This window comes from Staurois parvus, unplaced genomic scaffold (genome assembly GCF_062004578.1).
Source record: "Staurois parvus isolate SC_StPar_1 unplaced genomic scaffold, SC_StPar_1.0 ptg000009l, whole genome shotgun sequence".
Classification (NCBI taxonomy): domain Eukaryota; kingdom Metazoa; phylum Chordata; class Amphibia; order Anura; family Ranidae; genus Staurois; species Staurois parvus.
The window spans coordinates 1,848,543-1,861,873 of NW_028317805.1; the positions used below are offsets into that span (position 1 = coordinate 1,848,543).

Consider the following 13,331-nt stretch of genomic DNA (forward strand, 5'->3'; position numbering starts at 1 on the left):
GCTTTACAACATGAGGGCAGACAGTACAAGTACAATACAAATTAATACAGGAGGGATAAAAGGGCCCTGCTGCTAGGGCTTACAATCTGAGGGGAGGGTCAATTGATACGAAAGGTAATAACTGGTGGATGGGCTAATGGAGAAAATACATGTACAATTGCTAGGTGGGGGCAGGATAGGTCTCTGCTGGAGAGGTGAGCTTTTATGGGTCGTCTAAAAGTGAACAGAGTAGGATATAGTTGAACACATTGGGGAACGGAGTTCCAGAGGATGGGAGTGACTCTGGAGAAGGCCTGGAGGCGAACATGGGAGGAGGCAACAAGGGAGCTAGAGAGCAGGAGGTCTTGGGAGGAACAAAGAGAACGAACATCTAGCTCTTTCCCCCCCAGCCTTACTGTGCCTGGCCTCTTTAATGGTATTTCTGTTCTGTCAGTCATGGATGCTCATCACTTATAGATGTTGCCTAGTGTGGTCTGCATGTAATTACAACCCACCCAGGAATGCTCACTCCTCCAGACTGACACCTACCATTCAAGGCATTTTGATATTTGCATAGCTCCTTCAAAGAGCCATCCCAATACTTGCATCAAGGTTGAGCTCGTGAGGAGTCCTGAGGCAGGATGCTGTGATGTTTTCAGGAAGCCATGTACAGCACCCTGTTGGCCCCTTTTCAGCAGTGATGATATGATCTGATCTGCCTGCATTGCGATAGCACTGAAAAGCACAAAGACCCAATGATGTCTTGGAGCCTAAAATATTTATAAGGACAGTGACAACCCCCTTTCAGAGTATACCACTTCTCAATTCTGCAGTTATTATTCCTGTTGTCTGGTCTATGGATGGCTAGAGATCACAGCGAGGTGCATAACGTGCTGTGTCCTTCCTGTTACATAATGACGCACATTTTGGACAGTTCAGGCCCACCATGAACCATAGTGACAATGTAAATGTTGGCGCCTAATACCACCTGCAATTTTCTAGGGTTTTTATACCCCCATTTCTTCCCATTCTCAGTGTGATTTTTAATAACCTTTGATTCCTCTTTCTCAGAAATCAGACTGAGATCTTATCAGTACATGGAACCAGTTTTTACTTGTGACCTCTCGCTTTCTGACTGCTGGCTCCTATGCATTGGTATCTATTTCAGTTATGTTTTTGATGTTAAAAACATAACTTACTAATTGTACTTTGCCAAGGCAGGCTGTAGGACTGACAATATCTTACTGAGGCACCTGCTTGTCCTTATATGCTTCCCTGCACCACTGGGACCTACTGCAGTCCTCTCGTCCTCTTGTCTGAGGATGTTATTGGCAGAGGTGTGTTGAAGTACTTTTTTCTTCCAGTAGAAAAAAACAAATTTTATTGTCCTCTCAAAGAATTAGAACATCTTTGTGGTGATAGGACCCAACTGGAAAAAGCTTGGTTCTGATAGTTGGGTACATTGCTTTCTGTGTTAGGCAATCCGTGTCATTATGAAGGTAGAGAGCGCACAATTGGACCGTCAAGAATGCATCCTAAAACCTTCTTTGTTATCTCTTTTGTGCTGAAGTACATGGCAAAGCTGGCCAGTTATGATTACACAAGGTAGTACCGTTATCACTGCTGTTGGATACGTTACAGCCCTGCTCTGCAAGCTTTGTATTAATGCAGAGATTCTGCTGTACAAGTACATTGTGACATAGTACATCAAAATAAAAATCTATTTTGAGCTTAATCAGTTTTGGCCTATTTCTGTGCAAAAATAAACCATGTGCTCAAAGTTCAACCCAACTGCTTAAAAGGGTTGTGACAGGGATGAATAGCGAGTGTACTGGAGTGCTGGAAGAAACAGGGAATGGATAACATTGTCCCAGTAAACAAAGCATTTCCCTCCAGTACATGGACTGGGATCTAGTGCTCAGGCTTCAGACTGGCTTATACGGAAAAGCTGACTTATTGGGACTTATAAGCAATAAGAATGGCTCCTACTCGTGTACTCTGCATGACCAAAAGCCAAGGCATTGGGTCATGTAAGCTCTGCTGAGGGTGAGAATCCTATATGTACAGTGAGGAACAGAAGTATTTGAACATCCTGCGATTTTGCAAGTTCTCCCACTTAGAAATCATGGGGGGGGGGGGGTCTGAAATTCACATTGTAGGTGCATTCTCACTCAGACAGAATTTAAAAAAAAAATATTCAGGAAATCATTGTATGATTTTTTTTTTTTTTTTTTAAAGAATTTATTTGTCTTGTACTGCTGAACATAAGTATTTTGAACACCTGAGAAAATCAGTGTTAATATTTGGTACAGAAGCCTTTGTTTGCAATTACAGGGGTCAAACGTTTCCTGTAGTTCTTGACCAGGTTTGCACACACTGCAACAGGGATTTTGGCCCACTCCTCCACACAGAACTCCTCCTAGATCTGTCAGGTTTCGGGGCTGTCACTGAGCAACACGGGGTTTCAGCTCCCTCCAAAGATGTTCTATTGGATTTAGGTCTGAAGACTGGCTAGGCCACTCCAGAACCTTGATATGCTTCTTACGGAGCCACTCCTTGGTTATGCTGGCTGTGTGCTTCGGGTCGTTGTCATGTTGGAAGACCCAGCCATAACCCATCTTCAGTGCTCTGAGTGAGGGAAGGAGGTTGTTGCTCAAAATCTCACAATAAATGGCCCCATTCATCCTCTCCTTAATACAGTGCAGTCGTCCTGTCCCCTTCGCAGAAAAGCACCCCCAATGCATGATGTTACCACCCCCATGCTTCACAGTAGGGATGGTGTTCTTGGGATGCAACTCATCCTTTTTCCTCCAAACACGACAAGTGAAGTTTAGACCAAAAAGTTCTATTTTGGTCTCATCTGACTACATGACTTTCTCCCATGCCTCCTCTGGATCATCCAGGTGGTCATTGGCAAACTTCAGACGGGCCTGGACATGTGATGACTTGAGCAGGGGAACCTTCCGTGCAATGCATGATTTGAAACCATGACGGCGTAGTGTTCTACCGACAGTGACCTTTGAAACTGTGGTCCCAGCTCTCTTCATGCCATTGACCAGCTCCTCCCTTGTACTTCTGGGCTGATTCCTCACCTTTCTTATCAGTGATACCCCACGAGGTGAGATCTTGCATGGAGCCCCAGTCCGAGGGAGACTGACAGTCGTCTTTAGCCTCTTCCATTTTCTAACAATTGCTCCAACAGTTGATCTATTTTCACCAAGCTGCTTGGCAATTGCCCCGTAGCCCTTTCCAGCCTTGTGGACATCCACAATTTTGTCTCTGGTGTCTTTTGACAGCTCTTTGGTCTTGCCCATGGTAGTAGTTGGTGTCTGACTGACTGTGGGGTGGACAGGTGTCTTTAAAGAGCTCAGACAGGTGCTACTAAGTGAGATTAATGAGTGGAGTAGAGGTGGACTTTTTAAAGGCACAGTAACAGGTCTTTGAGAGCCAGAATTCTTTCATACAATGTGATTTCCTTAAATTTGTTTTTAAAATTCTGTCTGAGTGGGAATGCACCTACAATGTGAATTTCAGACCCCTCCATGATTTCTAAGTAGGAGAACTTGCAAAATCGCAGGGTGTTCAAATACTTCTGTTCCTCACTGTACGTACACACACACCTCCTACAATTGTGCATGTCTGGCAGTAGAGCTTGGAGTAGCATTCTCTTAATGAAGGGCTGAAATGCTTTCCTTTTTTAAACTTTGTTCCTTCATAGTTATCATACCTTCATAGTAAGATGTAATCTGTATTGTTATATAGAGTTGAGATTGGAAGGTGGGTTAGAACAATGCCAGGAAAGATGCCAAGCAGTTGTACTGCTGGAGGGCACAAAGAAGCAACCAGGTGCCTTCACCCATCAGTCTCCACTTATAGTTGAAATATTATTTTGGGGAACTGACTCCAAAGTTGAACTCAAGGAACGATCTGTATTGCATACCTACATTAGTTCGGTTTAGCACTCATCCCTATGTACCTGTCAGAGACCAGACTTTTGATGACATTGCTTACTCTTTTCAGAATAGGTACATAAATTGCAGGTTGTCTGTTTAAAAAAAAAAGTGACATAATGGCCTTTTATAGGAAGAAAGTTTTATAAGAATATTTTGTCATTTTACTGTATTTTTGGCAACTGGAACCATTTTGTCAGTTTTTAAGTGAAGTTGGGCTTCCTGGAGTTTCTGTATTTGGATTGTTTAGCAGAGATCTATACTGGATAGCTTTTATATTTTTGGTGACAAAGTCCAGGCACCTTGAGAGATGAAAAGCACATTTTGGCTTGTGGAATACTGACCATTAGTCAAGTCTGACAGGATATTTATGATGTATGTTCAAGGATTTGTTCCCCCTGATTCTGGCCGAGCTGTGATCATCCTTGCAGTGTTTTGACTGTTGCATTTATTTGCAGACCTCTACCTAGTCTGTTTTTCTTAAGAATGCTTCTGGGACATTAACTGAAAAATGTCAATTTTTATAAATGTAATCTTGCTCTAGGGATGTGGTAGCATGGGACATGCATTATGAACCTACACCTGAATTATAGTAATTTTACAGACCATTTCTTTTTATGTGTTTTAGCTGTCTCGTGCACCAAAGAACTCCTGTGATTCTTTATAGTTACCCTTGCAATTTTTGAGTTTTAGGAAAACCAAAGTCGTGAGAATTAACTTTTGCAAATAGATTTAATGCATGTACAAAGTACAACTTGTATAATACAGTGTATTTGTAAGCACCAGTGGATCGTGTATAGGTGCATGACTTGTGTCAAAGTTGTGTTTACTGTTTATAGCAGTGGTGGTCAGCTTGAAAATTTAGAAGGTCTCAAGTGTGACCCTTTACGTTCTAGAGAGATGCACAACAGTAGGTTTTTTTTTTTTTTTTTTTCGTCTTTTAAGGTATTTTATTTTGTTTGTTTTTTTTTCTTTCCTTAACTAATCACATTATACTTCCCTGCTCTGCGGAATGGTTTTGCAAATTAGACATTTTTTACCGTAATGTTGAGGTATCGGTGTCCATGTCAGTGGCCTCAAATATCTTGTCTTTGGTGCAGTGGCAACATTGTTAGTGTTGCTAACACCCGTTCCTGCACTGGTGGTCAGTAGTAGTGCTAACCCTCCCTAAGTGGCAGTGCATGTGATATAGATAGTGAGTGTCTCCTTCTTCCTTTTTTTTTTTTTTTTTTTTTTTTGTTTTTCTTCCCACTGCATGGCTAGTGGCAGTGCTTACCATTAAAGTGGTTCTAAACCTTCTCTGTGCAGCAGCCCCCCAATACTCCCCTAAGCCCTCTCTTGATCCAGCTGTGTGCACTGGAGAGTTGGCTATCCTGCGACTCCCTCTTTTCATTGGCTGAGACAGAAGTGGGAGCCATTGGCTCCCACTGCTGTCAATCACAGACAATGAGAAGAGGAGGGGCCAAGCCGCAGCTACCTGTGTGAATAGACACATGGAGCAGAGGTTGCCCCCATACCAATCTGCTTGTTGTGGGGGCACCCGACAGGAGGGAGGGGCCAGGAGAGCTTACACAGCAGGTCAGTATAGACATGTTTATTTTTTCCTTAAAAAAAATAAGACTTTACAGTTGCTTTAGTCCTTTCAGTACCCAGCACCCACTGGCTGTTATGTTAGGATTCTGGTGGGCAGCTGGAAGGGGAGGTAACACTGCCGCTCAGTTGCCCTAGTTTTTAATGTCCCCCAGCCACCAGTGTGAAAGAGCCCTGGAGTGTGATCGTCCTTTTGAGAATATCCTTCATACATGTGTAACTTTGTCTCTGAGCACTTAAAGTGAAAAGCTTTTTATGCTATTTTCTAATGGATATTTTTTTTTTTCTTTCTCTCCAGCTTCCTGACAGATACAGACGTCCACTCTTGGGAGTGTCACGATGACGGAGCATGGCATAAAGTGGGCTTGCGAATATTGTACTTATGAGAATTGGCCGTCTGCTATCAAGTGTACCATGTGTCGTGCTCAGAGACCCAGTGGTGCCATAATCACAGAGGAGCCCTTCAAAAGCAGCAGCTCTAATGTGGGTACCATAGAGAGAAGTGGTGGAAGTCCCTTAATTTGCCCAGATTCCAGTGCCCGGCCACGTGTAAAGTCCTCATTTACCGTGGAAAATAGCAGTAAATGGTCCTGTCACATGTGCACCTACCTGAACTGGCCCAGGGCTATCCGATGCACTCAGTGTTTGTCACAGCGCAGGACACGTAGCCCAACAGAATCTCCACAATCCTCCGGATCAGGGTTAAGGTCCATACCTGGCCCTATTGACCAATGCGAGGAATATAATGACCGCAATAAACTGAACATTAAAGGTCAACATTGGACTTGTTCTGCTTGCACATATGAGAACTGTGCCAAAGCAAAGAAATGTGTTGTGTGTGACCATCCTACTCCAAACAACATGGACGCTATAGAGCTAGCAGACACAGATGAGGCTTCCTCCATTATTAATGAGCAGGACAGAGCTCGCTGGAGAGGTGGCTGTAGTAGTGGCAACAGCCAGCGCCGTTCTCCACCTATGTCAAAGCGGGATTCTGAGATGGACTTCCAAAGAATTGAACTGGCGGGGGCAGTGGGCAGCAAGGATGAGCTGGAACTGGACCTCAAAAAGTTAAAGCAAATCAAAAATCGTATGAGGAAGACTGACTGGCTGTTTCTGAATGCGTGTGTGGGTAAGTGTTTTTCTGTTGCACATATTTGTGACAATCCACTGTAATGTCACCCGTCAAATATAAAGAGTCCTAAAACCCAGATGTCATGGGGAGATTATTGCCATGCTAAAGAGTTAATCAATGCCAAGTCCTTTTATCACCTGCCAACCCACCACAGTAAATATACAGCACTGGGGCAGCACCTGCAGGCACAGTCACGTACATGCACATCATTGTGCTTGCTCTGGGTTAGTAGTGCGCAGCGCACCCCTCCTTTTGCACACAGTAGATTGGTTACAATAAGTGGTAACTGGGTTTCATGTGATCGTTATGATTGGTCATAGTGATCACATGAATACAATGTAGACAGTCTGTCATGAAAGGCTTTCCATTCATGAACAATATCTTGCTTACTGTTTTGATTGGCCCACAGCAATCACAAGGCACCTGGCTACCTGTAGCATATTAGCTGTAGCCAATCACAGACCACAACTAAAAGCAAGCTGCTCATGAATGGCTAAAACCATTGATTATAGTGTGATCCTCACGGTGTAGGCAGTAACTGTGTGTTTAAAAAATAAAATAAATATATATATCTCTCTATCCCTGATCACCTCCTTTAGAGTAGCTTAGTGTCACTATGGTGACAATGAGCTACTCCTGACAGGATGTAAAAAAAAAAAAAAGTTTAAATTAAATAAAAATTTTATTTTACATACTGTCATCAGTCAGTATACCTGATCACTGCCACCCCAATCATATGGTGAGGCTGTACTGCACTAATGACAGTATGTTAAAAAAATGAATTTCTTCATTTTTCAAAAACTGCGACAAAAAAATTACAATTTCAAAAGACTTACTATGCCTCTTACTAAATACCTCACTGTCTACTTTCCAAAAAGGGGGTCATTTAGGGGGTATATGTACTGTTCTAGCAGTCTAGGGTCTCAAAAAATGAGGGTAGGCTATGAGGATTGATAATTTTTTTTCAAGTATAGAAAGATCGGAAGACCCCCAATATTTGAATACGGGACTTTTTAAGGCAACTGGTGAATTGCTGAGATAAAGCACAAAAAGCTTTATTCTAGTACAGTAAAATACTACATGATCATCGACTCCATAAAAATATCAACATAATGGCTACATTGAATGACAGTAAACTTTGACTGATGTATGGAGGACTCCCTCCCTTGTTCCACCGGAAATTTATCCGTGGGAGACCCAATACATGTCAGATAATATGCTTTCTTCATGGGTATATAACAGAGGAGGATGGTATAAAAAAACAGAAAAAAAAAAAAAAAAAAAGTATCCTAACTGCACACAAGTATAATGGGTAGCCATATTTATACCTTAAAATCAGCCTATCTGCCGACACCCAGAAGGACTGGGATTGTGGAACCCCCCCCCCCTTCCCCAGCAGCCCAGAGAGTATCATTCTGAGGTCGCTGGTAAAATCTGACCCCAGCCAAGCAGCAAACAGGGCCAGGTGATCCTCCCAGTCCATCCACGCCGGAACTTTTATATAGAATTCCTTATCAGGGCAGATCTACCACATGTAAAGGTTCTCTGTGATTGCTCTTCTGACTCTGTTTGCTGCTCGGCTGGGGTTGGCTTTTACCGGCGACCTCCGTGTGATACTCTCTAGGCTGGCTGGGGGTTTCACCAGTGGAACAAGAAGAGGATGTCCTACAAACCAAGTTTTTCTACTTTTGTTCAATGTAGCCATTATGTTGTAATTTTTATGGAGCCAATGAACATGTAGTAAGCTCAAAAGAGCAGGGCCCTCGAACCCCTCGTGTATCGCATCGCATTGTATTGTACTGTCACATGATCTATCCCCCTTTGTAATGTACAGTGCTGAGCGAACTGTTGGCGCTTTATAAATACTGTATAATAGTATTTTACTGTACTGGAATAAAGCTTTTAGTATTTCACTAGTTGCCTTTAAAGTTCTGTTTTCAGTTATTGAAGATCTTTCTGTATATTCATGTGATGTTGGCAACAACCCAAGAACATATGCTGGGTGATCTTTTTATCAATTTTTCAAATATATTAGATGCTATAACATTCACACAAGCCAATTCATATAACTTATTGGGATTTTATTTTTACCAAATACATGTAGCAGAATAAATTTTGGCCTATGTTTTAGGAAATTTGTGTGTGTGTGTGTGTGTGGGGGGGGGGGGGTCATTTTGTTATTGGATATGTTTTGTAATTGAAAGTAGAAAATATTATGTATTTCAGTCTTTTCATGTATATAATAAATACCATTGGTGATCATATACCATCAAAAGAGCTCTATTTGTGTGAAACAAATCCTATACATTTCATTTGGGTAGTGTTGAATGACTGAACAATTGGCAGTTTAATTAACACAGTGCTGAACAGCAAACAATGGCCTGGTCATGAAGGGAGTAAAACCTTTCGGATCACAAGTGGTTAATTATGTGTGCTATTGAGTAGAATCATCCACCTACTTCTTGTATCTCCTGGGCACCCCAGCGATGAGGCATCTGTACATGAGGTCACAGCTCAGCTTATTTGAAGGCCTTATGGGACTCTGTAGCTCCACTTATTGGATTTATTAATTTTTTTTTTTTTAATTCCTGAAAGTGCAGCAAGATTCCTTGACAGGGATTGGCCAAGACATGAACTCTGAATCTCGATTTTTTTTTTTTTTTTTTTTTTTTTAAAGCACGGTTTGATTTGAACCTGTTTTCTTGAACTAGATAACCTAAAAGGTTGTCTTTACAATAGCCTGAAGTTTTTGCTTACCTGTGTTCCCCCCCCCCCCCCCCCACAACCACTCATGAGAAACTTGCACATTCAGGTATTTAAAATTTTGCTTTGTGCCGTTTTTTGATGTCTAAACAAGATCACACCAACTCTGTCCAAAAAGTGCATTTAAGTCAAAGAACCAAAACTGTTATATTGCAGCTTACTACTCTTTCGGTATTGTGGCTGCATTTGTCATTTTTCGATGGGTCACAACACTCTTACCATACTCCATTAAGCTTGTATGGAGGTAAGTGCACTGCCAGCTATTGTATTCAAGCTGCCACAACACCCACAGCTGCTTGAGTACCCCAATGAGTACAGCATCTGATAGTCCCTGGGTTGTGCCAAGAGGGTCACCCACAGCTTGAATTCTGGCAGATGTAGGAATACTCCATTATTTGAGCCGTGCATAGCCACCTTTTATTTGCGGGTGTGATCTTTCACAGTCCCCCACTCACTGTGCACTCCTCTCCTCTGACAGTATTCAGATTGTATTTCACCAAAGCAAACTTTCTCTCTAATTCACCTAATACTGTTTATTAGCTGAAGGGAGAGTTTGCTCCTCTCCTGTTCTGACAGCGTTCAGATCAGATTTCACCACAGCAGTCAGTTGTTTTATTTATGTATGAGCGGAGACTGAAAGATTGCTCCAACAGGAGTAAGAAGCCTTATGTGCTTACTGTGCTTATTTGTTGTGCTTATTATAGATAGTCATGGCCAACAATATTGGCACCCCTGAGTTTGTTAGTGCACCACTTTGTCCAGAAAATTGTTGCAATTATAAATATTTAGGCATTCTCATGTTCGTTTCTATTGTTTTGTATTGGTAAGACACAAAGTGGAAAAACAAAAAACCAAATCTTAACCTATTCCAATCAAAATCCCAAAAACTGACTGGACACAGTTATTGGCACCTCCTCAAAATTTTAAGAAATTGCATTCCAAGTTTGATGCTCCTATAATTTGTGATTAAACTCACCTGTATTTCATATGTTCTGCTTTTCCTCTCTGAACAAAAGCCAATTGTTTAAAAAAATAAACTCCCTGTATCAATTAACTGGTGCCTACAATATAGAAATCACATGGGCAAACAGTTAAAATGGTGAAACATTGACTCAACCTTTCTGTTGTGTGGAGAAGAGAACAGCAAAGAATTGTCTGAGGATTTGAGAACAAATATTGTGGAAAAGCCCGGACAATCGCAAGCTCACAAGTCCATCTTCAGAGATCTTAATGTTCCTGTGCCCAGTGTGCGCAACATTGTCAAAAAGTTTACAGCCCATGGCACGCACTGTATCTAGTCTCCCTGCACATGGACGAAAGAAAAATTTGATCAAAGGATTGTTAGAATGGTGGATAAAGAACCTTGATCAACTTCCTGACACAACTATGTCAGCTCGCACTATATGTCGCCATCTGAATGAAAAGGGATGCTATGGTAGGAGACCCAGGAGGACCCTACTGACAAACAAAAAAGCAGATTGGAGTTTGCCGAAACTTACCTGAGGAAGCCAAAGTCCTTTTGGGAGACTGTGCTGTGGCAGACTAAACACCAACAGTTCTAATACACCTTTTTGGTATAGCCCGCCATTCTACTGTTTTCAGAAAAAGCAATGAGTCCTTTAAAAACACAAATACAGTCCCTACAGTCAAACATGGTGGAAGTTCACTGATGTTTTGGGGTTGGTTTGCTTCTTCAGGCATTGGATGTCTTGACTGTGTGCATGGCTTTATGAAATCTGAAGACTGTCAAAGAAGTCTGAGGTGCAATGTAGGGCCCAGTGTCAGAAAGTTGGGTCTCCATCAGAGGTCATGGGTCTTACAGCAGGACAATGACCCAAAGCACCCAGAAATGGTTTCAGACAACGTTCTGGAGAGTACTGAACTTGCCAGCAATGAGTCCCGATCTTCATCCCATAGAGCACCTGTGGAGAGATCTCAAAACAGCAATTGGGAAAATGAACCTTCCAATCAGAGAGACCGGAGCAGTCGGTGAAAGAGTGGTCCAAAATTCCAGTAGAGAGGTGGAAGAAACTCATCGATTGGTTACAGGAAGCCTTTTGATTTCAGTTTTCTCAAGGGGTGTGCTACCAAATATTAAATTGAGGGTGCCCTTAATTTTGTCTAGTCCATTGTTGGGGTTTTCCATGGAATGTGAGATTTTGCTTTCGTTTCTCCACTTTTTTTGTCCTACCAATACAAACAATAGAAATCTGAGAATGCCAAAACATTTGTAACTGGAACAGTTTTCTGGGCGAAGTGGTGCATTATCTGACAGAAATTCAGCCCATGAGAGCGAGAATTGTTAGCCTTCTCTTGTAGCCAACGAGATCCTGAAAAGAAATTCTGGATCTCAAGGGAAAGTTTCAATCCCTTTTTAAATTTCATACATGAGAAATTGTTACAAACTAGCTGACTGTTGCAAGGTCAGTCCTATATATTTGGCCTGCTCAGTTTTTGCAGAATGTATGACAAGTTTATGAAAGCTGCTTTTGCTTTCTCCCTTTTCAGCCCAGTTTATTCCTTTTTTTCCCCCAGGTTTCTTTAATGATATTTCATCTTGTATTTAAGCAAAAGACAATTTAGAAAAAAAAACTTGTTGACTTTTTGCTATAATACATATCCAATAAAGAATTAAAATATCTTCATATATTTAGGCCAAAATGTATTCTGCTAAGTCTTTGGTAAAAAGAAATCCCAATAAGTGTATATTGGTTTGCGTAAAAGTTAGTGTCTACAAATGGCAGTTTATATACAGGAATTATTTATTTTACACTTGTGATGACGGAAATCAGTGTCTTATAGTGGGACTGCAGTGGGCATTCTGACACTGGGTGGGAACTGCCACTGACCTCTCCAGTGACACTAATACAGTGATTAGTGCTAATAAAAAGCAGTGACACTAAGACACTGGGCATGAAGGGGTTAACATCTAGTGCGAGCAAACGATTAACTGTGTACTGTTTTTACTGTGTTTTACTAGGACATGCTGCTCCCTCGCTCTCTGCTGACAGAGAGATCTGTTTACACACACAGATCTCTCTCCTGTCAGCCTTTCCACTGATCAGAGTCTCTGCTGTGAATCGCTGGCTGGGACCCAGTGATTGACATCTTTGGGAGCCAATCACAATGCAGAAATACAAAATTGCGCATACGTATGTGATTTTGCACAGTGTTGCTGCCTTGTCGCAGTACATTTAGAATAAGGCGGTCGTTAAATTGTTCAAGAAAGGATTCAACTGATTCCTGTGCCCTCCTAGTATAAGATATATATATATATATATATATATATATATATATATATATATATATATATATATATATATATATATATATATATAGTTTTACTCGCAAAGTAGGAAATGCTGGAGATCAAAGAGATTTAGATTTTTGTGAAATGGAGAAAGGGGGAAAAAAACCTCTAAAAACATTTACTTGAAACCAAATGAAAAGCAGTATGTAAGTATACTCACCAGCCACTTGATTCGGTACACCTGTTCAATTGCTTGGTAACACAAATTGCTAATCAGCCAATCACATGGCAGCAATGCATTTAGGCATCTAGATGTGGTGACACTGATTGAAGTTCAAACCGAGTATCAGAATGGGGACAAAAGGAGATTTAGGCGACTCTGATTGTGGCGTGGTTGTTGGTGCCAGACTGATGGTCTGGGTATTTAAAAACTGCTGATCTACTGGGATTTTCACACACAACCATCTCTAGTGTTTACAGAGAATGGTCCAAAAAAGAGAAAATATCCAGTGAGCGGCAGTTGTGTGGACAAAAATGCCTTGATGTCATAGGAGCGTGGGTAGACTGGTTTGAGAGATAGGCAACAGTAACTCAAATAACCACTCGTTACAACCAAGGTATGCAGAATATGATCTCTGAACGCACAACACATTGAACCTTTAAG

General features: G+C 41.5%; 1 protein-coding gene across 1 annotated transcript in view; it reads left to right on the forward strand.

The window, feature by feature from the left end:
- ZRANB1 (zinc finger RANBP2-type containing 1) overlaps positions 1 to 13,331 on the forward strand; it is a 102,685-nt gene that overhangs the window by 50,164 nt on the left and 39,190 nt on the right. The window contains exon 2 of the mRNA XM_089669143.1: positions 5,818 to 6,651. Coding sequence (XP_089525269.1) covers positions 5,859 to 6,651 — 793 coding nt within the window. The 5' untranslated portion in view covers positions 5,818 to 5,858. The remainder of the gene's footprint in view (positions 1 to 5,817; positions 6,652 to 13,331) is intronic.